Source organism: Oreochromis niloticus, linkage group LG14 (genome assembly GCF_001858045.2).
Source record: "Oreochromis niloticus isolate F11D_XX linkage group LG14, O_niloticus_UMD_NMBU, whole genome shotgun sequence".
In the NCBI taxonomy this organism is placed as follows: domain Eukaryota; kingdom Metazoa; phylum Chordata; class Actinopteri; order Cichliformes; family Cichlidae; genus Oreochromis; species Oreochromis niloticus.
In genome coordinates, this window is record NC_031979.2 from 9,115,065 (window position 1) to 9,142,813 (window position 27,749).

The 27,749-nt window shown below is 42.3% G+C and overlaps 1 protein-coding gene across 6 annotated transcripts; it reads left to right on the top strand.

Annotated features, from left to right (window-relative positions):
- The first annotated feature begins 7,928 nt into the window (after positions 1-7,928).
- Positions 7,929-27,576, top strand: cep164 (centrosomal protein 164). 6 transcript variants are annotated; one of them, XM_019345233.2, is made up of 28 exons: positions 7,929-8,123; positions 8,510-8,593; positions 8,855-8,966; positions 9,719-9,944; positions 12,044-12,208; positions 12,303-12,413; positions 12,487-12,567; positions 12,796-12,900; positions 15,507-16,397; positions 16,951-17,004; positions 17,396-17,526; positions 17,786-18,325; positions 18,516-18,647; positions 18,773-18,968; positions 20,884-20,961; positions 21,105-21,227; positions 22,132-22,275; positions 22,398-22,481; positions 22,558-22,626; positions 22,710-22,969; positions 23,147-23,338; positions 24,371-24,527; positions 24,615-24,722; positions 25,035-25,137; positions 25,823-26,215; positions 26,312-26,384; positions 26,489-26,608; positions 26,787-27,576. In XM_019345233.2, the coding sequence occupies exons 2-28, from the start codon at positions 8,515-8,517 to the stop codon at positions 26,881-26,883; spliced, it is 4,824 nt and encodes a 1,607-aa protein (XP_019200778.1). In that variant the 5' UTR covers positions 7,929-8,123; positions 8,510-8,514; the 3' UTR covers positions 26,884-27,576. The 6 variants fall into 6 exon arrangements, with proteins under 6 accessions (XP_019200778.1, XP_019200780.1, XP_019200781.1 ...); XM_019345235.2 differs by having other exon boundaries at positions 15,507-15,983; XM_019345234.2 differs by having other exon boundaries at positions 7,930-8,123; positions 23,162-23,338.
- Positions 27,577-27,749: the final 173 nt, after the last annotated feature.

The following is a 27,749-nucleotide window of genomic DNA, read 5'->3' on the forward strand; positions in this document are numbered from 1 at the left end:
CATCTGTCAGCACTTTTTTCTGCTTCACGAGGACTTTTTCTCATTTGTCTTGTGACCAAGTTGTTGCAGAAAAACATGAAAGGCTGACAAGAACAAAGTAAAAAATGCCAGTTCAGTGTGAAGAGTGAGCCAGGAAGATTGTGAAATTAGAAAGGAAGTGCGAATATTATTATGGGTGTAAAGGGTGACATGAGAGGAGAGCTCGACTGGGCTGGTGGGAAGGTGGGAGGAGGGGGTGAAAATGAGGACAAGGGTTGAAAATGTTACCTGGGTAAACACATTTCCCAGCAGTCTCTTGTATTTTTCTATATTTTTCACATTCAGTTCACACCAGGTTCTGTAATGGGGAAAGCCACATCATTCACAGTCCAACTCCTTTCTGAAAAAGCTGCAAGGGAAACAGACATGAGTCAACAGAAGTGACTTGATGCAATCAGCTCAGAAATGCAGTCATATTAAATCTAAAGTCATTAAATCACAGGCGGCAACTATGCACACGCGTTCACGCACAAGCAATGCCACATAACGTGCAACCTAAAAAAATGTAGACTCATTTTAGATAACAAATTCTCTCACTGGTGTGTTTGCGATGATGATTAATGAGGTCAAAGAGTGATGTTTGCTATGCTGTTGTTTGTTGTCCTATCACCGGTGGACTTTGTCACCGTAGCTTCATGTGATGGGGAATAGGAATGAACATAGTGCAAAGATTTGTCTCTAAGTCTGTGCATGAATGTGTCTACTGAGAGTACTTTCATATCTTTCGTTTTTATTTGAAAAGAAGTTGCTGTCAAAAGAGATGGGAGCATAATTTTTATATTTCAGCTGTATTTTAGTAGCCCCTCATTGCTCATGTGCTGAAATCTGAATATTGAGACGCCAGATGGTTTCTATACCCGAGGAAAGTCATAGAGAGACACGTAGAGTGAATTTGAAGAATTTCATTCGAGCACTAGTGAACATCAATAATGGCCTTTTTATGGCCTTTACATCTTAAAAACCTCATAGTACCATATCATCCTAATAGAGCTCTTTGCTCTCAGACTGCAGGTTTACTTGTAGGTCCTAGCATATTTAAAAGTAGAATGGGAGGCAGAGCCCTCAGCTTTCAGGCCCCTCTTCTGTGGAACCAGCTCCCAGTTTGGATTCAGGAAACAGACACCGTCTCTACTTTTAAGATTAGGCTTCAAACTTTCATCTTTGATAAAGCATATAGTTAGGGCTGGATCAGGTGACCCTGAATCCTCCCTTAGTTACACTATGATAAGCCTAGGCTGCTCGGGGCTTTCATGGATGTACTCAGTGTTTCTTCTTCACTCCCCTTTTCTTTACTCTCTATGTGTTTATACATCACTACTGCATTTATTCATAGTAATTAATTTTAATTTTAATCTCTGGCTCTGTCCCACAGTGTGTGTTTTGTCCTATATTCCTCCCCTCATCCCCAACCAGCAGATGGCTGCACCTTCCTGAGCCTCGTCCTGCTTGAGGTTTCTTCCTGTTAAAAGGGAGTTTTTCCCTCCCACTGTCGCCAAATGTTTGCTCATGAGGGGTCATTCGGTTGGTTTTCTTTGTGTTATTGTAGGGTATTTAACTTACAATATGACACACCAATAGGTCACTATTGCTGTGATTTGGCCCTATATATAAAAAAGGAATAGAATTTAACTGAATTATACTCTAGGCCACATCTGCAGACTTAAAGCTTGTGTATTGCTGGGTTATTAGGTGCAGTGTTGCACAATAAAAGTTCCAGTAGCCTATATAATCAATGAACGTTTCTTTGAATGCAATCTCTGTGTGATTGCAACATAAGAGCAAGCAACATGTAGCAGGATACTACCCAAAGAATTTACCTAGTGGAAGAGTATTATAAAGTCTGCAAAATGAAGATAGTAGAGGGCTTTGACTCTAGACTTTCATGTCAGAATATAAGGATTTAAAATGATTTTAAAAACAGGAAACATTGACTTTTTCTCCACAGCTCTGCACACACACAGAGGTAGAAATATAGAGCATTCAAGTAATCAAATGTTGAGTTGATATATACCGTAGTAGAAAAAAGTGTTTGTACATGGCCTGATGTGAAGCTCAGTGTAGTTTGTGACATTGTGTTTGAGTTTCTGCCTGAACAAAATTCCAGATTAGTTTTGGTGTATTTTTACAATTTGCAGCAGTTCTATTCATTTAAAAGTCTAACCTTTTTTTTTCTCTCCACTTTGATTTGTCTTTGCTGTTCATTCTTTGACACCTTGGTGTCTTTTTCCTACCCCCATGTTCTGAAGTATGCAAGGAGTCAAGCTGAGCCTGGTGACTCTGTGAATACAGAGGAGTCGCCCACTTCTACCACATTCACAGCTTCTCCTTTTTTAATCACCACTTGCCATTTGTCTGACACCAATTAGCAAATTCCAGCAGTCAAGGTGAAACACAAATCACTGGGAAACATCTTGATGGAAGCCTGGAATGCATTAATTATAAAAACACTGCACCAGTGCCGGATTAATTCGGTAAGTTGTTTTCCATTTATAAAGCCAAGTATTTTATGCCACTGCAATGTCACAAATGACTGCTTTACTCAGGCTATAGAATAGAATAGAATAGAATAGAATAGAATAGAATAGAATAGAATAGCCCTTTATTGTCATTGCATATATTCTATATATTTGGACTATATCCAATCTGGAGATGCTGCCTCGAGCTCTGAGGCTGTGAGATGGACTTTCAATGACTTTCTGAAAAAATAAATCCTCAGTGAAAATAATCGTTTGGTGCAGGCTCCCACTTGACACACCAGCCACATTAAAAGGCAGAACTGGGTGCCACTTTAGGTCACTGGGTTGATCTGGTGACCTATATGCTGTCAGACTAATGAAAAGGTTTGGGTTCAAACCTGCCCTTTTACTCTTTTTCTTCCCCTCCTCCTGTCTTTCCTGTCTTGTCTCCATGCCCTTAAAAAGCCATGCAACCGCACAGTGAGGAAAATAATGATTTTAACGCCTGCTAAATTTTAAGTTTGCTCATTTACAACGACGTGAACAAACTTTTTTTTTTTTTTAGTAAGTTTTATTGTAATGTTTGTTAGTGATCTGGCAGTTGGAAACACAGTCACCAAGAATACACTTTTTAATACACTACGCTGTGATGGACTAAAATCTTACAGCACCCGCATGGTCCCCCTGGTCAAGAAAACACATGTAGATGTCTGTCTTAAGTTTGTCAGTGAACATCTAAATGATTCAGAGAAGGCCTTGGAGAAAGTGCTGTGGTCAGATGAAACTAAAATCAAGTTCTGTGGCATCAATTCCTGTGTTTGGAGGAAGAGAAATGCTGAGTATGGTGCAGAGAAGACCATTCCCACAGTTAAGAATGGCAGTGGAAACATGTGTTTTTCTGCTAAGAGTGTAGGATGACTTTACCTCACTGAGGGGTCATTGACCATTAAAGTCTTGGATGACTTTAATCAGCCAGAACACTGAAGATGGGTAATGGATGACCCAAAATATACCACCAAGACAACAAAGGAGTGACTAAAGAGGAAGCACATTAAAGTCATGAAGTGGCCTAGCCAGTCTCTAGACCTCAGTCCTATAGAAAATCTATGGTGGGAGCTGAAGTTTTGAATTACTAAGCAGCAGCTAAGAAACCTAAAGGATTTAGAGAGTTTCTGTAAAGAGGAATGGACCAAAATCTGTCTTGAGACATGTACAGACCAATTACAAGAAACATCTTATTGCTGCGTTCGCCAAAAAGGGGTTTTCTGCCAAGTCCTGAGTCATGCTTTACGTGGAGATCAATTACTTATTTAATTTCAGAGGCATATACATGTATAACTTTTTTATGTAAAGTGTTCTTTCTAGATTTTTGGTTGATATTCTGTCTCTCGCAATTAAAATAATTCTACCATAAAAACTGGATAAATATAGTACGTGGACTGTCTTGTCACTGTGCAGTGACCATGTGGGCTTTTGCCCTGACCCATAAGATAAGAATGTTCTGGATATCAGCTGCTCAGAGCTGCTGAGCAGGAATGTCATCAGAGGAATGACTCTTATCTGGAAGAATAACCTTTGAGACTGCTTGCGTCGCACGACATTGATTCAGCATCCACACCAAGCAGTCCGTCTACATTACTGCTGTCATAATTGATATCAATAGGACCTCAGGACTCGTTGCTGGCAACTCAGCTGCTGAGGTTGCAGATTGTGTAGCAACACTGAATTCTTCTGATGGAGTAAGAATAGTTTTAAAACCAAGCTCAAATGAGCTCATTATAGCTCATTAAAAGCACTGTCAGACAATATATGTGCTTAATAAACATAATTTGAACATTCAGTAACTGCATATGAGTTACAAAACAAGCTGATTTTCCATCCTTTGCTACGATTTCCACGAACGAGGCATATATAAGTGAACTCTTTTGCAAACAGACAGTTCTGATATGATGCCCTTTCTTAAAGCTCCTGTCTTTGTCGTCATCATCATTTCAATGAGTGTTTGAGGGGATATAGTAGCTGAATTATGCTGATTTGCCTATGAGATGTAGATATTTGGGGCAAAAAAAAAAGAAGAAGTTAGTTTTCAAGTCAGTTTTAATGTATGCCTCATTTCTTCAGAGAACGTTGATAAATATTTCATCATTCAAACCCACCGTCTGATCAGGCACTGGCTGAGGTTCAAAGGTCACGTCACTGTTCCAGCTGCCTCCATGATGGAGCACTGCTCTCTGATCAGCAGGGGAGGTTATCTCAGCTGTAAGCAACAGTGCGGCGCACTCACTGGCTTTCTCCAACTCATACACGCCACTTCAGGTCGGCCATACGCACGTCTACTTAATTGTACGTAGGTGGTTTTGCAATGTCACATCTGCTGAGGCCCCTTCGGTTTTAATACAGATATTTGGCCCAGAGCCCTGCACGGAGAGTGTCACTGTAGGTTGCATCGCCCTGCGGGCTGTACAGCTTGACAGCAAAAAAGCAAGAAAATCTGCCGTGAACTCGAATAACCTGAGAAGTGCAGCCATGGTGATATACAGTTGAGAACTGTTATTTAACTGCAAATCTCTACACACATACATGCTTGACAAATTCTCACGTAATCAGAGAATAACGAGGACACACCAGGGCATCTCCTATGCCAGCCTTTCTGATAGGGAACATTATCTCCTCTGTTTATGAGGCGCTGCAGTCATTTGCTGCTCTGAGGACTGCTCATTGATAATTAGTACACAATTAGGACCTTCCAGCAGAAAAGGAACATGTGGCACTTTAAACTTGTGGAAAAGTTAAAGCAAAGAGCTTGGTGATGATCTGGACGTCTCGACATTTACTGGCTCCGCTTACCTGGTGAACATACACTCGACTGTCATTGCTTTTTTATTTTTATTTTTTCAATACCTACATGGCATCGCAGCCTCGCATAAGAAGTGCAGACTGTGCGTAGGTGTTGAGTTGATCATCGAAGTTTCAAGGCCAGTTTGTGGTCCTCTAGCTGCCATTGCCCAAGACATGGAGGTTATTCACCCTGACGCTAGAACCAAACCACCCACACCAAAGACAAAGCAAACAAACGCTGGTGAAGAAAAGCCATTTCCCCTGAACCCGGGCATGCCAGGGATTCTCAATACTCTGGGAGTTTGTTGCATAATATTTATTGCTGAACACATGTCATTAGAGAGGTGACCGTGTTTTTCTTACTAATGCGATGCGTGGCTAAAGAGCAGAATGACTGAAGCCAAAAACTCGAGAGAGGGAAGGAGGATCTATGTTGAAGAATAGGAAGTATTTGGAAACTTGAGAGATAATTGGCACCGTGTTGAGACAAAGATTTAGAATAATTTAGTCCTTTTAGTGTATTAATACAGCTGCTGTTTATCAGAAAGGGGTTTGGCCATTGCTGTGTACTCTACCTCCTCTGCCCTCTTGTGGTTAAGACTGTAAGTCATTACACTAGGATATTTCTGATGCTTACAATCCTTTAGTCCTCTGTGCAAATGTTACTTGGTAACAGTGTAAAAAATAAATAAATCCTGTGGGAGCTACTTTACTGTAGGCAACAGTCAACAAAGGGCTGAATGGGATAGGTGTCAAGCATCTGATATCACATCCTGGCTCTGGCTCTGTTAAAAAGCTTCATTTGGCAACGCCTCTTTGATGGAGTGAGTGAAAGGGTCAGAGGACAAAAAGTGCCATTTGACACAACCACAGGATCCTCACACTTAACTCCCCCTACAATAACGCCTGCAAAGCACATGCCTTGCCCTGCTGTAAAAGTAAACTGCCTCCTATTAAAGCAGTTTTAGCACATGTTTGACAATGAGCAGCTCTTTGAATCACATGTCACAATGAAGTGCTAAAAGGTTGGGAGTTTCTTTCTTGCCACCTGATTTCTTTTTTTGGGATTGTCTTTGTTTTGTCACGTTAATGTTAACAAGCATCACCTCTATGGAGCTCTGTTCATTAGCAGGGGGAGAGCAGTTGTGTTATTTCCATGTTATTTCCAAAACAGAGAATGGTTTCACATGCAGTGTGAGAGCTAACAACAGATCCAACTGCTGCCTTGTGACCTTCGACCTAAAAAGGGACATGATGAAAAAGGGAACTGGGGGATTTAGAATGGATTTTAAACTTCACCACAAATATGGTGGAAAATTCTATATTACATAAACATATTTCTCTTCAAAGGTAATATCACATAACTGGATAACATAGCTATTTCAGTCCTAGTTTACTCCTACAATACACAAGAGGAATAAGCGAGAGGAGGATGGATCTGGTAGTCATCCCGGTGTAAGAATTACAAATAAAATGTAGACCTAGGACTCTGAAAGTTTCAGCTTGGAGCCCCTTTAAAAGTTTGTTCCCTCCAACACACACCTACACCCCAAACCCTTGGAAAATAAAGTAAGGTCAGGTTGAAGCTGTACAACTATTGGTGCTTTCAGGTGCACTGCAAAATATTGTACACATGGATACATACATAGTACAGAATCTGCTTCTTCGTCTTCTTCTCCTTCTTTTGGCTGGTCCCTTTAGTGGTCACCACAGTGGTTCATCTGCCTCCGTCTCACACTATCCCTGCATTCTCCTTTTTCATATCAATCCTATCTCTATGTCCTCTTTATCTACATCCTTCAATCTTCTTTGTGGTCTTTGCACATATCAAAACCTTCATAGCTTTGGTTCTGTAACTGTTTTTCCAAAATGCTTAACCCGAGCAGTCCCTCTGATATACTCATTTCTGATCGGATCCATTAATGTGTCTGAGTATCATCAACTCTATCACCTCTAGCTTGGCCTCTTGTCTTTTTGCCGATACCACAGTCTCCAAGAGATACATCATAGCAAGTCTCAAAATCATTTTGCAAACCATACCTTTTCATATTATTGAACAGATTTTACTCATATATTTCAGACATTTTATTTTTATTTTGTTACGGAAGCGTAGAGCTGCCACCCAGGCAAAAGAAAAAAAGAAGTATATCACGTTATAACGTGAAAAGTTTATTGTTCTAACAAGATACTTTTCATGTTTGTACAATATACTATCATGTTTGTACAATATACTTTTGACGTTTGAACAATATAATATCACGTTATTACAATATGCATAAATATCACGTTCGTACAATATATTTATATTGTTCGTACAATATATTTATATTGTACGAACGTGATATTTATATTGTACGAACGTGATAATTATGCATATTGTAATAACGTGATATTATATTGTTCAAACGTCAAAAGTATATTGTACAAACATGATAGTATATTGTACAAACATGAAAAGTATCTTGTTAGAACAATAAACTTTTCACGTTATAACGTGATATACTTCTATTTTTCTTTTGCCTGGGTGGCAGCTCTACGCTTCCGTAGTAATACACATAAACTGGATATACTGATAATTGCTGAGTTTCCGAGTACATGTGAACGCCTCGAGTAGCTCAGCCAGTCAGATTCAAACGTCTCCATCGTCAACAGGAAACGAAGGAAGCGTCCTTGGAGATGTTGTTAGGAGTGTAACTTTCGCATCTTTCCCCCGTCTTTGTGCACAATGCCGCCGTCAAAGAACTGACAGCTAAGCGTTGCTTCCACAGAGGTTAATTTAAAGTTGGGAAGGTAAACGGCTCGGCTCTAATCTGCTTTCCAACTACTTAGCTTCCTGAGCTAACGTTACGCTAACGTTGAAATTAGCTGAGATGCTAACGTTAGATTAATTAGATTTATTTCGCTCCTTTTACTCCCCGACCCTAATTGCTGTCCTCAGCAAGGATTATATGTTGATTATATGCTGACTGTGGCTTTAGCCTAGAAGCCCCTTTCCCCATGCTAAACATTGTTAGTCAGTGTACAACAAAATATGCGACAAAAGTTAGCTAATGTGTGAATTTTACCCCCTTAGCTAAACGAGAACGCAAAACCTCCCGTTTTCAAAAGATATGTTGATGCAAATTGTGTCGCCATTGTTTTATAATATGTGCGTGAATTATGGTTTGTCTCTGCAGTAACCATGACTGCAGCTGCTCTCGTAGGGGACCAGCTGATCCTCGAAGAGGAATACGATGAGAATTATATACCCTCTGAACAAGGTACCCCAGCATCATTGAACAGCACAGCTGATGAGATTTAAACTGCACTGTGGTTTACTTGTGTTTATTCACACCTAAACACTGAACTAATATTAGTCCATGCTGCTGGAATTGTCTGTTTTATGTGGCATTCAGGTTCCAAAAACACAGCTCATCCAGAACTGCAGTGCTATATGGCTTAAATTCTGGAGATTTCCCAAACTATATGCTACATGATGGTGCATACTTTGCATTCAGCTCTTCTTTCTTTCTTCTGATCAGAGATCCAAGAGTATGCAAGAGAGATTGGCATTGACCCCGACAATGAGCCAGAACTTCTGTGGCTGGCAAGGGAGGGCATCGTCGCCCCTTTGCCTCCTGAGTGGAAGCCTTGGTAAGTAATGGGAAAGCACCCAGGGAGTGGACCTCAAACACCAGAGATACAAGTCCCTTTTCGCGTATGCTCTGGCAAATTCAGGTGTTTTACAAAGTGTTTTCAAGGTGTGGATTATGGTGTGATTTCCAGCTCATTACCAGTGATGGTCTGTTGTTGACAACTGAAGGCCAAAGTGTGTAGCAACCATCTCTTACCAAATTCTCCAGGGAGACATCAGAGCTATTGACAAAATAATGCCTCTAACCCAGCAACGCATGGCTTACAAAGCAGTTATTATTACTTGTAGATAGATGATAGATTAATATAGCCTTTCCTTCTAATTTTTGGCTCATGCGTTTTATATAATTTAGCTTCATTATGATGTCCTCATTGAGTGGTGTTAACTGTAAGAATGGATCCTATGGCTTTTAACTGAATGTATTAACTAAATCTAAATAATTATTAAGACAGTTATAGCATAATAATCATTTGTAATGCTTAATGGACATAAAAATGTAGGAGGTGGGGTTATATGATCCATCCATCACCGCCAGCCTGTCCTCCTACCATAGGTTTGCTAAGTTGTCCACACTGGTTCATCCCTTCAGTTTGGTAAGATCAGTGTTAATGGTGTTGTTGCACAAGACCATTTTAAATAATTTCAAGAATCTCTGATGCCTTCAAAGTAAAATTATAAAGCAATAAGGGGTGGCTCCAGACTTTTGCACAAAACAGTGAATGACTCCCGTTTCCTTTCTCCTTACCCACAGCCAGGATGTGACAGGGGACATCTACTACTTCAACTTCACCACGGGTCAGTCCACCTGGGATCACCCCTGTGACGAGCACTACCGACGCCTGGTGGCCCAGGAGCGTGAGCGAGGTCAGCTCACAGCCACAGCTGGGGGCACAGGAACCAAGAAAGACAAGAAAAAGAAGAAAGAAAAGAAGGAGAAGAAAGAGAAGAAGAAGAAGGAACCACTCAAAACTCCTGGGGTGAGTGGTTTTATTGATTTATTTTCTTCCTTCTTGTTTTACACAAAAAGTTTATGTTTACTTATCGAGCAACATGGCATCAGAGTGTAATGGACTGCAAATAAGATCTGTATAGTTCGATTAAGTGGTTATTGTTACAAACATGTACGTATATGTGTGTGTGTGTGTTGGTATTTTCACTACTAATCACTACTAACTTTTAATTCTTTATTCGTCCTTCTTGTGCATGTTTGTGGCATCACCACTGAATTCAAGTTTCTGTTTTACGCAGATTCTTTTGAATTTTTTGTAATGTTTGTTTGTAATGTTGCAGGTTATCTATCATTTTCATTTGCCACGATGATGATGGATGCCAGCACAGTGTGAATATAACATTATTATCCTGTGCGGTCAGTTGCTGCTGATGACTCTCAGGCCTTCCATTTGTCTGTCAGTCCAGGAAATGTTGTGAAATTTTGAATAAATGGTCTCTCTTTATGGTTTGATTGCATTACAGAGTTGTGGGTTTTTGAATGTACCCTGAGTCTGTACCGCTTAGGAAAGCAGTGCATGCTTCTTAAGTCAAAAATGGTTGAATAAAACAAACAATAAAATGAAGCAAGTTATAGCAATCTTCAAAATCCTAATTAGTAGCTCCTGGCTAATAGTGAGCTATGTTTTTTTCACTTGTTAATGTACTAGGTCAGCGGTCCCCAACCTTTTTTACGCCACGGACCGGTTTAATGTCAGACAGTATTTTCACAGACCGCCCTTTAAGGTGTCGCGGATAAATACAACAAAATAAAATGATACGACCAAGACAAAAACTGTGGTATTTTGTAAATATAATAATAAACACAACTTCACTGTGCAATTGTGTAGCTTTATTAGCAGCGTCCTCCTGAAATGCACCAACAACATTGAGAGTAACATCTACCTCTCTGCCCCTTAATGCTCTCTGGTTGCTATGGTAACGCACAAATACCGAGTTAACAGTAAAAACTCTGAAAACCATAAATTTCACACCCCAGCCTCAACTCTCGCAGCTCTTGCAGGTACCAAATGACTCTGTGGCCCGCAGGTTGGGGATCGCTGCACTTGGTAGCTTACTCACTAGCTAAGGCAAGTGTTTTGTTGGTTCGTATTAATGATCTTGTTGCTTGTTTCGCCTGCAGATGGATCAGGTTTGTTATTAAGATGGGCGTCTGTGTGCTGAACACAGGTTCCTAACAAACTACTGTTTGTTACTGGGTTATTAGAGGTTTTTCTGAGCTCATAAGGGTTAGCCTGTTGATTCTTAAAGTTTTAAATTCACAACTCCAAGCTCCATCCATCCAGCTTCTTTCACTTAACCAATTCATGGTCATGCTGGAGCCAATCCCTGCTGCGGTGAGGCAAGAGGTGTGCTACACCATGGACAGGTTGCCAGTTTGTCACAGGGCTGACAAAGAGAGACAGACAATTATTCCCCACATTCACACCTGTGGGCAGCTTAGAATCACCAACTAAACTAACTCCACTAACTGCATGCATTTAAACTCTACAGACAAAGGCCCTGACCAGATGGTGGATTTGAACCCAACACCTTCTTGCTGTGAGATTCACCACTGCTCCACCGTCGTGTTGTCAGTGTTGTTGTTGTGTTTTTTTTCAATTAGCCCATAAAAATGGTCAGATTTAGCCCACCAAGGTCCTTTTATGCATACTCTGCAAAATCAGTTTCTAACATTATGGACACTTTGTCAATGTTTTTATATAGTGTTATGCTGCCTCAGTGTCTTCTGCATCTGCTTCTGCATAATCCCCACTGACTCCGTGTTGTAATCGGGGCTCTGTTGGGGTCCGGGCCATCTGCTGCAGAACTCTGTGTTCTCCCTGTGACTGAGAGAGTTCTTTATGTCACAGGCTGGAATTTTGGACTGCTGCAGAATGAGTTGCGGAAATGTCTAATTAGTGGTATTACGTAACTAAAATATAAACATGTAAAGAGGCCAAATACATTTTCTTTCTACTGCAATATTAAAACTAGACTTCCATGTCAGAGAACACGATGCATTCCTAAAAAAGGATTTGTTGAAAAGAGAGAACTCACATCACCGACTGTGTCTCTTCTCCTGTAGGCCCTCAGTTCGTCTCTGGGACCTCTGCAATCTTCGCTTACCAGCCTGGCTCCCCTGCGAGGTTTGGACACCCCTGGCCAAAGCGCTCTCTCTGGATCTGCCCCTGCCCTGCGGGGGTCTCTCGGCAGCTCCGGGGGATTGGAACCCCTCAAGACACCCCTACAGGTAAAAGAACCATCATGCTATATTATGGATGAAATAACTTGCTTCTCGCTTTTTATCCCATCTGAATCTCTTACTTCCATTCATTCTTTTTCAGGCTCCTCGAACCAGTGGATCAACCAGAATACTCGGCAGCCGACAGGAAGAGAGAGTGTCACTTACTTTGCCTGATTTTGACAGTGATGATGAGAAAATCTCAGAAAACGAGGTTGGTTTAGCTTCCTGTAGCTCCCAGGAAATACACTTCAAGTCCTTCTGTAACCAGCGACTGTTCTTTCCAGCCAAGTCCTCATGAGTCAGACAGACTATTGAAGAATCTCCACCTGGATCTGGATGCCCTCGGAGGAAGCCTAAAGTATGAGGTAAGATAAGATAAGATAAGATAACCTTTATTAGTCCCACACGTGGGAAATTTGTTAATTTAGGTAGACAGGATAACTAGCTTTTTACTACTCTAATTCATAATGTAGGCACAAATAGCTGCACTGACCATTATGCATCTTCTCATTTATACAAGGTATGATTATGTTTCCTAATTAATGGTGTATCAGTGTCAATGTTAAAGTTTTCTGTGTAAATGTTTACTGCAGGAAAGTGATGCCACTGGCGCAGCACCAGCGGAGGAGAGGACGGAGCCAGAGTTGCAGGATTTGGGCCTGTCTGGTGACCACAGCCCTGAACCACAGTCACAACAAGTAAAAGCACACAACAGAGTCTGCGCATCATTTCTCTTTCTCGCTCTCAACAAGTAAAACCTCTCTGCCATTTCTGCCCTCTTCACCTGTGTGTGTGTTGTGTGTGTGTGTCTTTGAACGGCTGTGGTGTGTTGTTTAATGTGTTTAATGTGCGGCACATTCGAGGTATTATAATGATTGTTCTGTTTCTGTTTTTTAAACCAGAGATTTTGTACAAAGATCAGAATATGTTTGTGAAGAATGGGGGTCTCGGGTATCTTTCCTCTGGTAAAACTGCAGCGTGAGAGATTTAGAAGATACACAGACACTGCTGTTTAACTAGAAGTGTTATTATATAGGGTATTGGTGCTATATTATTATAAGTGTTTTTATCATTACAAAAAGGGACATTTCTTGTTGTCTCGTCTAACTGTGGTCTCTAAACCATATGTTTCTGCTTCTCTTGTGTCTCTTTGACCTTTAAACCTCTCACCTTTGCACTGTGACCCATGTGTGTCCCTGCAGCTGCTGTGCTGCTGGGATCTGTCCTACGGGCACGGCTGTTACTGTGTCTTCCTCCTTGTCCTTCTGTCCTCCTACTGCCACTGTTACTGCTTTGCTCTCTAAACAACAAGAGCATGGGCCATCGCCATCCAAACTCATTCATGAATTTATTTATTTAAGTATATCATTCACAGTATAATTCCTTACCATCACCACTGAACAGTTGTATTTATATCATGTAGTTTAATAAATCATATAAATGTTTTTTTCCTGAAATGTATATATAATACAAACACGGCCAGGTTTATTAATTAGGGCAAATTAGATTTTTAAAAAGTGTTGAGGGAGAAAAATGCAATTTACTTACTAATGATGCGCAAATTCGTGACACACTTTATTTCTATATTGAAAAACACAATAACCAAAAGTAGCACAGATGGCTTTCAAAGTTGAGAACGCGGGCCCATCTTTGTTACTTGAAGTCTGACAGACCTAATAAGTGTGTAGTTTTTATGCCCTAAGCAAATGTGGAAGAGTAGACCAAGGAGAGGTTAGAGAAGGGTCCATAAGTTTTTGGAAAGTGACAGATACTTTGTAGTCTTTCCCTAAGGACAGTGCAACAGTTTTTTTTTTTTCTGGCTTTGTTGGATAGGATAGGTAAAGTGAAGACTGACAGGAGAGACTTAAACCCAGGCCATCCGCTCTCAGCCATATAGCATTTGGTTGCCAGCTCATCCCACTGAGCTACACGAATATTCTCTAAAATGTTCAGCTAGCAAAAGTAGTCTAGTAGAACAGTGATGTGCTCTGTGGTTTGGAAAAAAATAGGCAATTTGAGGATTTCATTTAAGATTTGATTAAAGATTTTTTTGATGCAAGTGATGCTTATGTGGAAAAACAAGTTTATAAAGTCACGCTTGGCTTCATGAAGTCAGACTCCTTCTAGTTTAGCTGGATGTTTCAGGAGCTCGAGTTTCCTTTCAAATAAAACCAGTTTTTCCTCACATGCCAAATAAATTAACACAAGTTGAGAAAATTGTCTCACTTCTGCTATGTGCTCCCTGCTCTTGGTGCAGCATTTCCCTAGCAACAACTATTGTTGCCATGTGAGGTTAAAATGGGCCGAAACCATAAACTGTGGGTTGACCCAGTAATTATTACATAACCCACTGCATTAGCAAAACGTCCAGCTGTGATTGCTCTGTCTTCATACTGGACTCGAGTTCTGGGTCTGACTGAGAAACCGAGGGACACTGTGTGCCCATACCCTGCTCTGTCGTCTTTCTTGACTCTAATGGGGACAAAGTGAACATTATGTTGGATTGAGTAAGACTAAACCAGTAATTAAGTCTATTAGCTCATTAAGAAAGTGTTTGCAGAAGTCACAGGGAGCTGAAGGGTCATTTTCTCTTAGATGTCTCTATAACTAGATTTCTTTTCATGACTGGAGGAGTCGCCTCCTGCTGATCTTTAGAAGGAATGCAGGTTTAAGGCACCTTTGCTTCTTTTATATGCACCTTAGTGAATCATGCTGCATGACTGATTTAAATGCTGAAGGGATCAATAAGGAGAAAAACTGTGTCAATGCAGTTGTATCACTAACTTCTTTACCTGTAGTAAACTTATTTTTTTTCACCAAATCAAGGCTTGCACCCAAAATCATAAATTTGGTGTGTTTTGGGGGAATATAAAAGAATTTCCTGTTGATTTGTCAGGGTAAAGGTGTACTGATTCAGTGCTGAAACAAGGAAATCACAGTCATAAAACACACCTGCTCGAACTATCCACCGTGTTTTTGCTTGTGTTTGAATGTGAGACCCAGAACAACAATGTTTGTGTCTTTTGTTTGTGCAGACATGCATGTTCTTGTTTGGTGGACTTATTTTTATGTGCTGACTGCCTAACAATGTGGCAGTTTTGCATGTAGCCATGTTTCAAGAACGTCTCACCTTCACCATCTTTCACCATCTTTCACTTGAGTTGTTTTTTTGTTTTTGTTTTTTGTCTGGCTCATTTCCTCACCTTACTTCCTCCTTCCCTTCTCTCCCTTATGTCTCTGTATGCCTGGCTTTCTGCCTCTGTTTGGGACGGATGGACCATTCTTCCCATTATCTTCCACCCAGGATTCTCTGAAGGGTCGCCACATCCACCTCTCTCCCCAGATAGGCAGTGGAAATCATGTCAGTGAGGCGGGGGCTGATGCTGTCACTCCTCATCCTGAAAACTCTTCAGAGCACTCAGAAGAGGAGGTAGCAGAGGAGTTAAATGAGGCAGAGGAAGAAGAGCAGCAGGGTAGCACGTTAGACAAGGATGAAAAAGGAGCAAAAGAGACAAAAGGAGATGTGGAAGGTAGACAAGAAGATGGAAAAAGCCAAGAGGAGGGGAAAGAGATAGAGGATGCTCAAAGTAAAGCGGCTGGAGAAAACGAGAAAGGGGAAGATGAAAATAATGAGATAGAGGAAGAGTGCTGTGAAGATGAGGATGAGGACAAAGACGAAGACAGAGAGAGGAAAGAAGAGGAGCAAAAAATAGAAGAAGAGGAATGTGAGGATGGTAGCAGTGAAGTAGTGAAGAAGTCCTCCAAAAGTGATCAAGGCGGAGTAAGTCGGGAGGAGGACAGAACTGACAAAGAGAGGGATGAGCTTGAGAGAACTGTAAGTGACGGAGGGCACAGTGAGAGAAAGGAAGAGGAGGTCGAGACCAGTAGCAAAGGAGGGCAGGAGGAGGAGAGCGATAAGGCTTTGGAGAGGTGCTCTCTAAGCCGGAGGAAACTGACAGAGAGTGATGAGGTGTTGGAAAGATATGTACAGAGCGAAGGAGAAGACACAGAGAGGGGGGGAGTGGAGCTAGAGGATGACTCAGTTGGCCAGAGAGCATCAGACAGCAAGGAGGAGGAGGAGGAGGAGGAGGAGGAGGTTATAGAGAGGTTTAAAGAGGAAGGGGCTCATGACCAACCAGCCAGTAATGATCGGAAGATGAAAAATGTGACAAAGAATTCCTCCCTTCCTGCAGAGGTAGGGTCCGATGTTGTGCCTCTGTGTTGCCTCTCAGTCTTAGTCTTGCTTGATTTTTGCAAGCAGGTGCATGTAGCTCTCAGGCTCCAACTCCATTGCCTTAGGGGCTGCTACTTGCCCTGTGACTTCCTGCCTGGAAGTCTTCATTCACACACTGCATGATAGATCGGGCAGAAGGTCAATCTATCTGAGCCCCTGAGGACTGGATTGGAGCATTTCCCCATTGACAGTGCAGACTTATTAAGCTGACCTGACCTTAGGTTGCTGGTTTCAGTTTTCTGTTCAGACAGAACTGTCATATCCCACAACCTTGCCCCTCACCTGCAGAGTGTGCTTGCTTCAGTTGCAGAATGATTTTGCAGTGTGCCTGCCTGCAGTCTGGCCTTGGTTGTGTTTGCATGTAGGCTATAGCTTGGAATCACCCTTAGTGTCTTTCTGTGGCTTTGGTAGAGACAGCATGCTTGGATGTCCAGTGTTGCTTGTGGGCAGTTCAGTTGTTTAGACATAGGTTATCAGCGAGAACGTTACATGATCACTGTCTGTACTATTGCAGAATTCTGAAGCCAGTAAGAACATTGAGGAGGCGTCGTCCTCCATAGATAACAAGGTATGCACCCTAACTCATTTACCATTCAACTGTGCCAGCCTATGACTCAAAAAACCAAAACAAAACAAACCCCCCCCAAATCCTCCAAGACTCTTTCAAAGATGGCACGGTCATGACTTAAAAACCCGACTCATTTCATCTTAAAAGCCTCTTAAAAGCCTTCATGAGGTGTTACATTTTATTTATTTTAATAACAGTCTGTGGGGACAATGACACTTTTTTTCTTGTGGTGTTCCACTGATAGGCAGGCTTGGAGAAGTTATAATGGTCTAAAAGGGTTTAGAAACTAAATGTCTTCTTCTGGGTTAGAATTTCAAAATCCAAAAAGCAAACATTTGCAGCTGCGACACATCTGATAAATGATTTTTAGATTTCAAACTCTGTCTTTCAGCTGTCGCACAAGGCTCTGGACATCAACGATCTGTCTAATGCTGTCAGTCCGCTGGAAAAAACTGACACAGAAGAGAAGGAAGAGGAGAAAGGAGAAAAGGGGGAAAGGAAAGGAGGAGGGGGCAGCAAGAGGTGCCTTTGGTTTAAATATTGGTCGTCAAAAATATCAGCTTTGTTGATTTTATGTCACTTTATCCTCTTAAGAAGTTGCACTTAGCACTCGGTCTTGGACAAATCTATTTTGTTTTTTTAGTAAAGAAACATCTACTTTTTACAACATCTACTGTTTATAAAGAAAGCTTTAGACTTATGCCCATCTTGCCTGTTTATAGAATTATGAAGAATAAATACAACACCTTTTAACTCTTTTGCTCTCATTCTTTTACTTTAGCCATGTGCTGGTCAAAGACAGAGACACATCCCCAGTGCATAAAGTTGACTGGCTTGTCCTTCACCAGTCCAGCCTTTCACCGTCACCCTCCATCTCCTCGCATTCAGACCAGGCTGTCACCCCCAGGCAAACGGCCCAGGGCCTCGGCGTACCTCTGGGACTTGAGAGGCCTGAAACTTCCAGGGGCCGACAGGCACGGTTTTCGAGCATCCAGGCTGATGGTGTTAAACGCTCCTTAAAAAAACAAGAGAGGGCTTTGGAAGAAGAGCCGAGAGGGAGAAGCTGGAAAGACGGGGAGAAGAAAGAGAGTGAGAAAGAAGAGGAAGAGGAGAGGAAGAGGCTAGAGAGAGAGGAGAGGAGTAAGAAGGAAAGAGAGGAGATGGAGAGGGAAAGGAGGAAAGCTGACCGAGAGATAGAGGAGGAGAAGGAGCGCATAGCTAAGGAAAAAGAACAGAGGATTCGTCTCCTCCGGGAAGAGCTGAAAAGAGAAGAGGAGGAGGAGGAGGAGAAACTGAGGGGGGAGACTGAGGAAAGACTGAGGTTGGTAGGAGATCAAACTCAAAGACAGCACCTTTAAATTTGTTTTTGTGTTGTTTACTTCCTGCTCTTTAATGTTATTATTGCATGAGGTGTGAATCTAATTGATGAAGCTCCTTTGCTTCCAAAGGTTTTTTTTGTTAATTGTAACTACATACACAAATGCTTCTGAATTTACATGCGTCTCCCTCAGGGCTTTACGGCAGCACCTCCTGTCTAGAAGGAGAGAGGAGGAGGCCAGGCTGAACGAGGAGTCTGACAGAATGTTGGAGGAGCTCAGAGAGTCTACGAAGAGGAAGAGGGAGCAGCAGCAACACAAACTCAGGTCAATGCTTAACACACATCAGCACAGTCGCTCCTAAAGAAGTGAAAACCCACCGTTCTTTTTTTTTTCTTGCATGTGAAAAAACAGAATCCCTGTATTAACATTAACATCTGCGTCGTGTGCAGGGAAGAGAGTGAAGTCCTGTTAAAGGAGGTACGTGTCACTCTAGAGGAAGAGCAAACTGCAGCGCGGGAAAGACTGGAGGCCCAGAAGACACGCGACATCGAGCGACTGAAGGCGGAGTTAGAAGAAGAGCTGGAGACGGAGAAGAAGAGGCTCCAGAGAGAGAGGGAGGAGAAACTGGACTCTCTGAAACAGGAGGTAACTGTTGATGCTGCTGTTTTTTTTATCCTCAGACAGCTTGTCTTTATAGGGATATTTAGGTCAGATGAATCACAGTGTTCACTGGACTAAAGAGGAAGGGGACCATCCAGCTTATTATTAGCACTCAGTTCAAAATCCCGCATCTGTGATGGAATGGAAACGGCAGCTTTTAGAGCACCACATGCTCCCATCCAGATTCAGGGAAGGCCTTTCATATTTCAGCAAGACAGTGCTAAACCGCATACTGCATCTGTCACTGCAGCATGGCTTCATAGTAGAAGAGTGCCGATGCTAACCTTTCACCATCCTGAAACATTTGACACATTATGAAGCAAGTAAGAGAAAGAAGACCCTGGACTGCTGAGCAGCAATGCTCGAGCTTTTAGAATAGTGTTAAGTGACATGTAACGCATGAGGTGAGAGTTTTCTTACTGTGGAGGCTATATGTTGATAGCTGCTTTAATAATTATAGAGGCCACATCCTGTATGTAGTTATGAGAAGGTATCCCTTTAATAGAATCCTATTAAACTAACTGTGTCGCTGTGTCATATACCTGTCTGAAATAAAGTACACATTTGCTTTTAGATTGTGATTAATCTTGTCTTGATGTGGGGGATAATTTATTATAGGTAAGGGAACTCAAACCCAGGGCTGTTGTGTCACAGGCAACAGGGGCGGATCTAGAGGGGTGGCATGGGGTTGCATGTGCCACGCTAAAATGATCTCTTGGCACCCCTAGTGCCACCCTAGTTTTGCATATGACGGTGTTGTTTATTAAGATAAGATAGCATTAACACCTTGAAGGTGGAATGAAGGTGAGTGTTCGTAACACTCTGTGTGCCGCATCTCCGAATTGCAGGACCGACATGTGATTAAGCTGACATAGCAACAAGCTGGAGCCAGGCTGAGTCTCTATTTCAGCTTGTGTTGAAAGTTTGGACTTCAAAGTATACATCAGTTTTTAAATTTTAATGACAGGCCACTAAATCCAGAGTTATGATTAAAAAAACAACATTTTTATATGTATTTATTTATTATACAGGCTATACAGTATTTAAGTCAAAATTCACATGTGCTGTGTAACTTCAAAGTTTAATTATGTGAGCTACAGAAAATAATTAGGTATAGACTATATTTATATGAAACGTGTATACTTACTGCATTTAAATCATTTTAACCATATGTAACACCTGCGTATGTGTTTCAAAAAAGGCTTTGATTTTTCCACCCCATTTGATTTCCATGCCACCCTGATGCCACCCTATGAAACTTTCTCTAGATCCGCCCCTGATAGGTGAAAGGTTTTTTTTCCTATCTTGATTTATTAAGATTAAAGTTACTGCAACTTATAGAAAAGTGATCATACACGTTCTGAAGGAAGCAAATGTATTGTAGCTGCTTCCATGGAAGAAATCAAGATTAAAGTTGGGTTCAGTAAATAGTCAAATATTGTCCTTGTTATGAAGCAATCTGGACTGAAAAACAAACCACTGACTCACACTAGATGCTGGCAGGTTAAACCTGGATGTTTGTTGTCTTGTGTAGTGAGAGGACTCCAGAAGTCAGTTTTGTTGTGACCCAGTCCTGTTAACTCCATTTCTAGTTAGACAAGAATTCTTCATCACAGTGGTAGTAACATACCAACATATCTTGTGTCCATGACCATACAGTTGTGTCCATACAGTTGTAGCTTTGTTTTTTAGTTTTTGTAAAGACAGAAAAGACAGATGTTGCCAGGATCTAAATGGTTTCAGTTTAAACTGCCAAATGATCTTTGTGGCCAGTGGTAGTGTGATATACTAATGTAAACATTAAAACCAACCGATCCACAGGTTTGCTTTGATAGTACACAAACACAACAAACACAGATTAGTGATCTGTCTGTGTTTGCACTTTTTTGTGTGTATAAAGGTCAGAAGCACAGAGAGGAGGAGGGAGCTGATGATGAGTCCGCGGCCTGAGCTGCAACTGGCCGAGTACCACCGTGAGGTTAGAGGACACATTTTTATACAGCATTGCATCATCATCTCTGTGAATATGAGCTTAAAGGGCGTGAAGCACTAGTAGCATTAGAATGGGTTATAACTTCTTTTACATTTTTTTCCTTCCCCCTTCTCTGCACTGCTGCCCAGCTGACCGATGTGCTCCAGGAAGTGCGAGAGGAAGTGCAGCGGGATCACGAGAGGAAGCTAGAGCAGCTGAGGAACGACCACAGGAGAGAGATGAACAGCATAAGAGAGAAATATCTAGACGAGGTCAGGGGGCGCTTCAGATTTAGTTGTACTGTAGATTCTTATAAACATAACTTTCAAGTAAGAAATGATCTTCAGACTAGAGCCTGGCTGATATTTTTAGGACCAATACCGATTTAAAAAACTGATGTTTCAGCCGATATTCACCAAACATAACCAGATTTCCACATATCGTTATTTATAAGTGCTTAATAAGAGAGTGAATGATTTGTTTATGCTCGACCGACTCTGCTCCAAACATCTGTTTCCAACCAAGTTTTTTGCTAAAAGGAAAGTTGCAGAGTGCCCTCTGGTGGACAAAGTATGCAACACCAACATTTATAACATGGTTGAAGGATGTTTCTCCTTTCTTCATACATAAATGTCATAAATGCCATTTTTGATATGTCAACAATAGCTAATATCAGTCTGATTGGCATATCAGCACTTCAGACTGCTCTAAAGAGGCAGTGTTTTTCTACTCTTGGCTCCAGATGATGGCAGTAAGTGCAGATTTCCCTAATCTGGCCAGCTCAGGCATAGACAGCTGACTCACCTGTTGTTTCCATCTTCTGTTTAAGAGGAGTCGGTCAGATTCAGTCAGGCAGAACTTTAAGAGGAGCTAAATAACTTACTCTAGGAGAGGCTGTGAAAAAAAAAAAAAAACATCTGGAAAAGCGTATAACAGGTCAACCAGAAGTCGACTTTCTGAATCTGGGAAAAGAGAAACTGAGCTGTTAAAACAACACCACACACGCTTTGGACTTTAATGTAAAGATGAGCTTTTCTCACACTGTGTCACGTTTGTGTTTAATTTTAAACAGTAGAATAGTATTACAAGCTTTTGCTTCAAGGCTTTTTTTTTGTTAGGTTTTTGTAAACAAGCAGGATACTTATTATCAGTCACGTCATCGTGTCTGTGTCCTAGGAGACGGCTCAGAGGGAGCGCTTGCTGTCCACTCTGCAGGAGGACAGAGAGCGACTGCAGGCCTCACATGCTGTCCAGCTGGAGAAGCTCCGCTTACAGCTGGATGCACAGATACAAAAGACTGAGCTGGCAAACTCACGCAAGGTAAGTCAGGACAGACACACGAATGCTAACTCTGAGGTGGGGTTTATAAAATATTTGGTAAGCTGTGACAAGGGTAAAGGTTAGCCTTTTCTAAAATGAAGTCATCTTATCTCTTTGTGTAGGAGTCAGAGCTGCAGGATTTGGGGGATCAGCTGGAGCTGAGAGCCAAAGAGCTGAAGAGCCAGGAGGCCATGCTGCTGACCAAGGTCCGTTTTAAACAATATGTGCTCTGTTAACAGGTATCTGAAACACATGGACTAATCAATTTCTGTCTCCTATCAGGCAGCAGATCTGAAGAGGAGGAGGAAGCTGCTTGGAGAAGAGGAGCAGGAAGTGGACAGACAGATAGAGGTGTGAACCCATGCTCCCTCCTAATGAACGGATTTTATTCACTCGCTTTGCGATCTGCCAACTTTCCTTTTCTCCTCTGTCAGGCCTTACCTCGGCTGATCCAGGAAAGAGACCAGCTGAGAGAGGAGCTGGAGAGGATGAGAGAGGAGAAAGCCCAAGCCAGAGAACTCATCAATAGAGCCAGGGAGGAGAGGAGTGAGGCCAAGGAGAAGGAGGAGAGGCTCAGGGAGGAGTTGGACCGAGCCAGGGAAGAGAGCAGGAGAGCCAGGGAGGACAAGGAGCACCTGGAGACCAAGGTGGCATTGCTGCAGGAGAGATGTGACCGCCTCAGCCACAGAGTCAGGTAGAGGCTTCCTACTCTAACAGCTTTCAAAATAAAATCTCTATTTGGTACTCATAGATTTGCCTCAGTATTAAATGACAGAATGACTGTCGCCTTGCATATGTAGAATTTTCTTGTTTTGTATTTGTTTATTTTTTTTAATGGCTTTAAATATGTTTCCATGTGAAAAGTCTGCAGTTTTTGTTTTCTCAGTGAGCTGGAACGAGGTGAAGGGGCGAGCACGTCCCTGGAACAAGAGCAGGACAGAAAGAAGAAGGCAGAGAAAGCGACGATGCCCTCCGGTGACAGAGAAGACACATCACTACATGTAGATGACCTGGAGGAGCCGCCTCTTTCCCCTGTACCTGACAGCAACAGCAGCATGGATGAGTAAGGCGAGCACACACGCAGTACCAATCACAGAAATAAACAGTTAATTCTTCAGGATTAGGGGTTTGTTTGTGGTTTGGTACTTTCCAGCATTTTGTTCTTATCATTTTGTCAACCTAAAAAAATAGCAGAATCCTAAAAATTGAAATACCTTTGAGGTACAATACTCCTAATAAGATGACAGATGCTGTGAAAGCGGAGCTCTTCCCTGATCTGGACCAGGGCAGCCCTGAGCTCATGGAGAGTCTGAGATGCAACCTGATGGCATTGGATGAACCTGTACATAATGTCCCAAAGGTGTTCAACTGGATGAGCCATCACCACAGGCAGCATCTCAAACCCTTTCATGCCTGTCACATGTGCTCAGGGTGAATCTGCTGTCACACCAGAGCAGGTCACACCAGTGGCCTGCTGGCGGTGCTTACACGGTTCCTCCTTGCACAAAGGGGCATCGGTCCTGGTGATGGGTTAAGGACCTTCTACGGCCCTGTTCAGCTCTCCTAGAGTAACTTTCTGTCTCCTGAATCTCCTCCAGGTTCTTGGGACTGTGCTAGAAGACACAGTAAACCTTCTGGCAACGACATGTATTGATGTACCATCCCAGAGTAGTTGGACTATCTGTGTGACCTCTGTAGGGTCCAGGTCCAGTAGTGACACTGACTGTAGCTAAATACAAAACTAGTGAAAAAAAAAAACAGTCAGAAAAGATGAGGAGAGAAAAAAGTCATTGCAGATTTGGGTTTTTTTTCATTGTTACCACTCTTATGCACTTGTTTTTATGTCATCAGTACTAAATAAGCTATAACTGACTACTGTAATAACCCCCTCTGCTACTTAACTAACAAGACCAATAACCAGAAGTTTAAGTGACTTGATGTTGTACTGATTAAAACTCTTCCTTTCATTGTTTTGAACCGTGCATGTTTCTAGTTCTAATGTTTGTATGATAGAAATATCAAAACATTCAAGTTTAGAGTTTTTGGTGTGTGTCTATCTTCAACACTTCCCATCCTCACACCTCTACGTGTCCAGATTCCGGCGGTACATCTCCTCACACGGCGCTTCCATCCAGAAGACCAAACTCTTCCTGGAGAGAGAGAGCAGCCGGCTGATGGAGAGGCAGGCGGCCCTGCAGGCCCACCCCGCTCAAGGAAGAGCGACCGAAGAGACGATGAGAAACCTCGAGCAGGTAAGGGGGAGCCTCACGTGTTAAACCTTAATCGGATTTTTTTTTTTTTTTTTTTAAACAAGATGGGAATTTCCCTCCCTTTGTCAGGAGGCCCACAGTGTGGCAGAGTTGGAGCGGACGGTTCAGAGAGGAAACCGTCTCCTGCGGAGGAAAGAGGAGCGGCTTCTGCAGCTAGAGAACTCTATAGCCAAAGAGGTCAGGAGGTCATCAGCATGTATTTGTGCTCTTCTGTGAGCTGGTTTAAAGTCACACTTAGAATGAGTGTATGTAATCAGTGTAGAAGATTATACTGACCAAGTAAAATTGATGAAAAGCTATAAAAATAAGCAGAACATTTAGCTGTAGGGTACATTTCTGCCACTCAACACACTTTATATGCAAGGATGAAATGTGTCTCAGTGGATTGGAAATATAACCTGGATTGGATTTAAGGTGTAGCAGAAGGGAATTCGTACTTTTAATGGAATGTAGTGATGACTGTAACGCCCCGGTGCTTTTTCCACGTAGCCGCTGTTTGAGGATTTGTCTCGGCTCGCCGGAGGAAGGAAGGTAACCTTTGATGTGAGTGAGTCAGACCTCAGCAGCACCGTGGAACCGCCAGATGGGACAGGTAACGCATGCTCGCCAGCACGCTCCCCAGACAATGAACAGGATTTTGAAAATTGACTTTTTAATTCAGTCTAAATCCAACATGTGGGCTCTGCCTGATCACTGCTCAGGGTTCAGCGTTCCCCTTTAACACTGAGTGTTCAGACTGAGTGTCAGCAGTCCTGGAATATGTGTCAGTGTTACACAGCCTCAATAAAGTAAAAGTTATCAACAGTCCACCATGTAAAGGTGTAAAAAGACCGATTTTGTCAATGCTCTTTATTTTTCTTGCTTCTGGTTTGGGCATCTGACTGGGATTCCTCCTGGACTCCTACAGCTGTAGTTTAGCTGCTGCCCCCACAAACAAGCCCTGGCTAACAACAGGAGATGGATGGATGGATGAAAGTAACATTTTCTCCTATAGCTATGGGCTGAGAGTAAAGCCCCTTTCAAAGTATACTGAATTAGCAGATCTAAGCTAACCTATACCATACTTTGATTTATGATTGGGGACTATAACTGGCCCTTTGAGTTGTGTGTCAGAGCCAGTGTTTCTGTATATAAACTTCACAAATCAACTGTTAATAGACAATAATTTTGGCTCTAGTGCATCCCCAGAGAGCTGCTCCTAACAGTTTGAAGAACTCACCTGTTGTATTTTCTCTCACCTCTGCAAATCTCCATTCTCCTCCTACCGCTCTCTTCAGGAGATATTCCCACCGTTCCAGCCAAAGTCCAGGAATTAGCAGAGTCCCTGCAGCAGATCTCAGGCCAGCTCAACACCGTCCTGGGTGCCTTGGGTTCACTGACCCAGCAGCAGAGCACCGCACCTTACACAGCTTTCCCTCCACCTCTGTCTCATCCTCACTCCACTCTAGCTCCTACCTCCTCCTCATCAGCTCCTGTCATTGCTCAGACGTACAACCTGGGAACCAGCTCCTTAGCCCCGCCTCCTCCTCTGGAGAGGCTCTCAGAGCCACCGTGGAGCTGGGCGACTCAGAGCGGCTCTGCAGCCCCCCCACTCTTCAGCACGCCCATCAGCAGTGAGCTGAGTGCATCCAGGGACATCCTCAACAGCCGCTGGAGCCAGATATTCCCTGGTATGTTGTTGGATTAGTGGAGCACCAACAACAGCACTGGTTGGGGAAAAAAACAAAACAAAGTTGTACAAATTGTGTCATTGTTCTCTTGTCCAGGAGCAGCTGTTGCCCCGCTCGGTTCCAGCACGACAAGACCCTCCACAGCTTACTCATCATACACTCCTCTGAAGTACTGCAACTTGCAATACACCTTTAATCAAGCCTGTGTAGCAGATTCCACACAAACGCTGTTTTAAGTGTACTTACAGTAACTCCTAACTGTGTGTGTCTCAGTGAACACAGCCGGGGGCTTCACTCCACACCGAGATCAGCTGAGATGGACGGCCAGAGGCTGCAGGGGCTGATAGACGGCAACAAGAGGTGGCTGGAAATGCGCAAGAAAGACACCAGCATGTATCCTTCCATCACTCTAACACATGGTCCATCCTCTAGTTCGCCTTTATTTCATATAACTTCCTTAAAAAAAAAAAAAAATTCTTCCCACTTGTGTGATAGCATTTTCACTTTGCAAACATCTCTGGTCTAAAGTTCACCTTTGGTTGTACCTGCCATCTTTAACTCCACCCTCCAGACCGCTGTTCACCCGCTATCAGGCTCCCTCCTCAAAGAGCGGGCTGGTCCAGCTGGGCCTGGATGATAACAATCAGATCAGAGTCTATCATTACTGACAACATGACGCATGGCCTTCCTCTACTGAGACTGTTACCGAGGACTTTGTATTACTGACTGTGACAGGTCTGCACCGTGATGTTTACATTGCTTCTTCTTCTTTTTTTTAAATTAAATATGTCGGTTCAGAAAATTTTCAGGGATCGTTCAGCCTCCTCTGCTCTTCCCAGAGGAAGAGAGGACTCTACAGGACACGGCTGTTCATTCAGGGAGGTTACATATCTGAGAGGGCTGAGGACTTTTTTCCTCCAACACTAGAAACTACTTTTATTATTTTTTTAGGCAAACAAATTCAGGGTTAGAGGTCCATGCCAGAACTTATCCACTCTGTGTTTTAAAGCTGTAGTTCACTTGTGTCAGGTTGGGTTTTCCTAATAAGTATAAGACAATCACAGAGAAGTGTCCTGTGCGATTTCTCTTTTGCTGAAGCCTTTCCTTCCAGAACACGGCCTGATGGAGCTTAACCGTTTATGTAATGCACTTTTTAACAGAAACTGAATTTCCTGTTGTTTTTGTACAGACAGTGAAGCCAATCCACTTTGAAAAATGTTTTGTAATGTCCAGTCTCCTAGTGTTTGCATATCAGTAATAGTGAGCTGTCAACTAGTTGTGCCTGTTACATATTGGTGTAAATAAATATTGTATTTTTCTATGAAATATTTTAATAAAACATTTTTAATGTGTGAATGATTTCCAGTGGAAAAACGTGTGGTTAAATTGTGAGCTGCTCTTTTTCCAATGCTCTAAATTGGACTCAGTGATTAAGCCAGGTTACGTCTGAATGGCTGCCCCTCTCAAATAGAAGATCCAAACAGCAGGTGGGTGGAGCTCTTGTGCCCGAGATGATGTTATCAAAGCCAGGTAT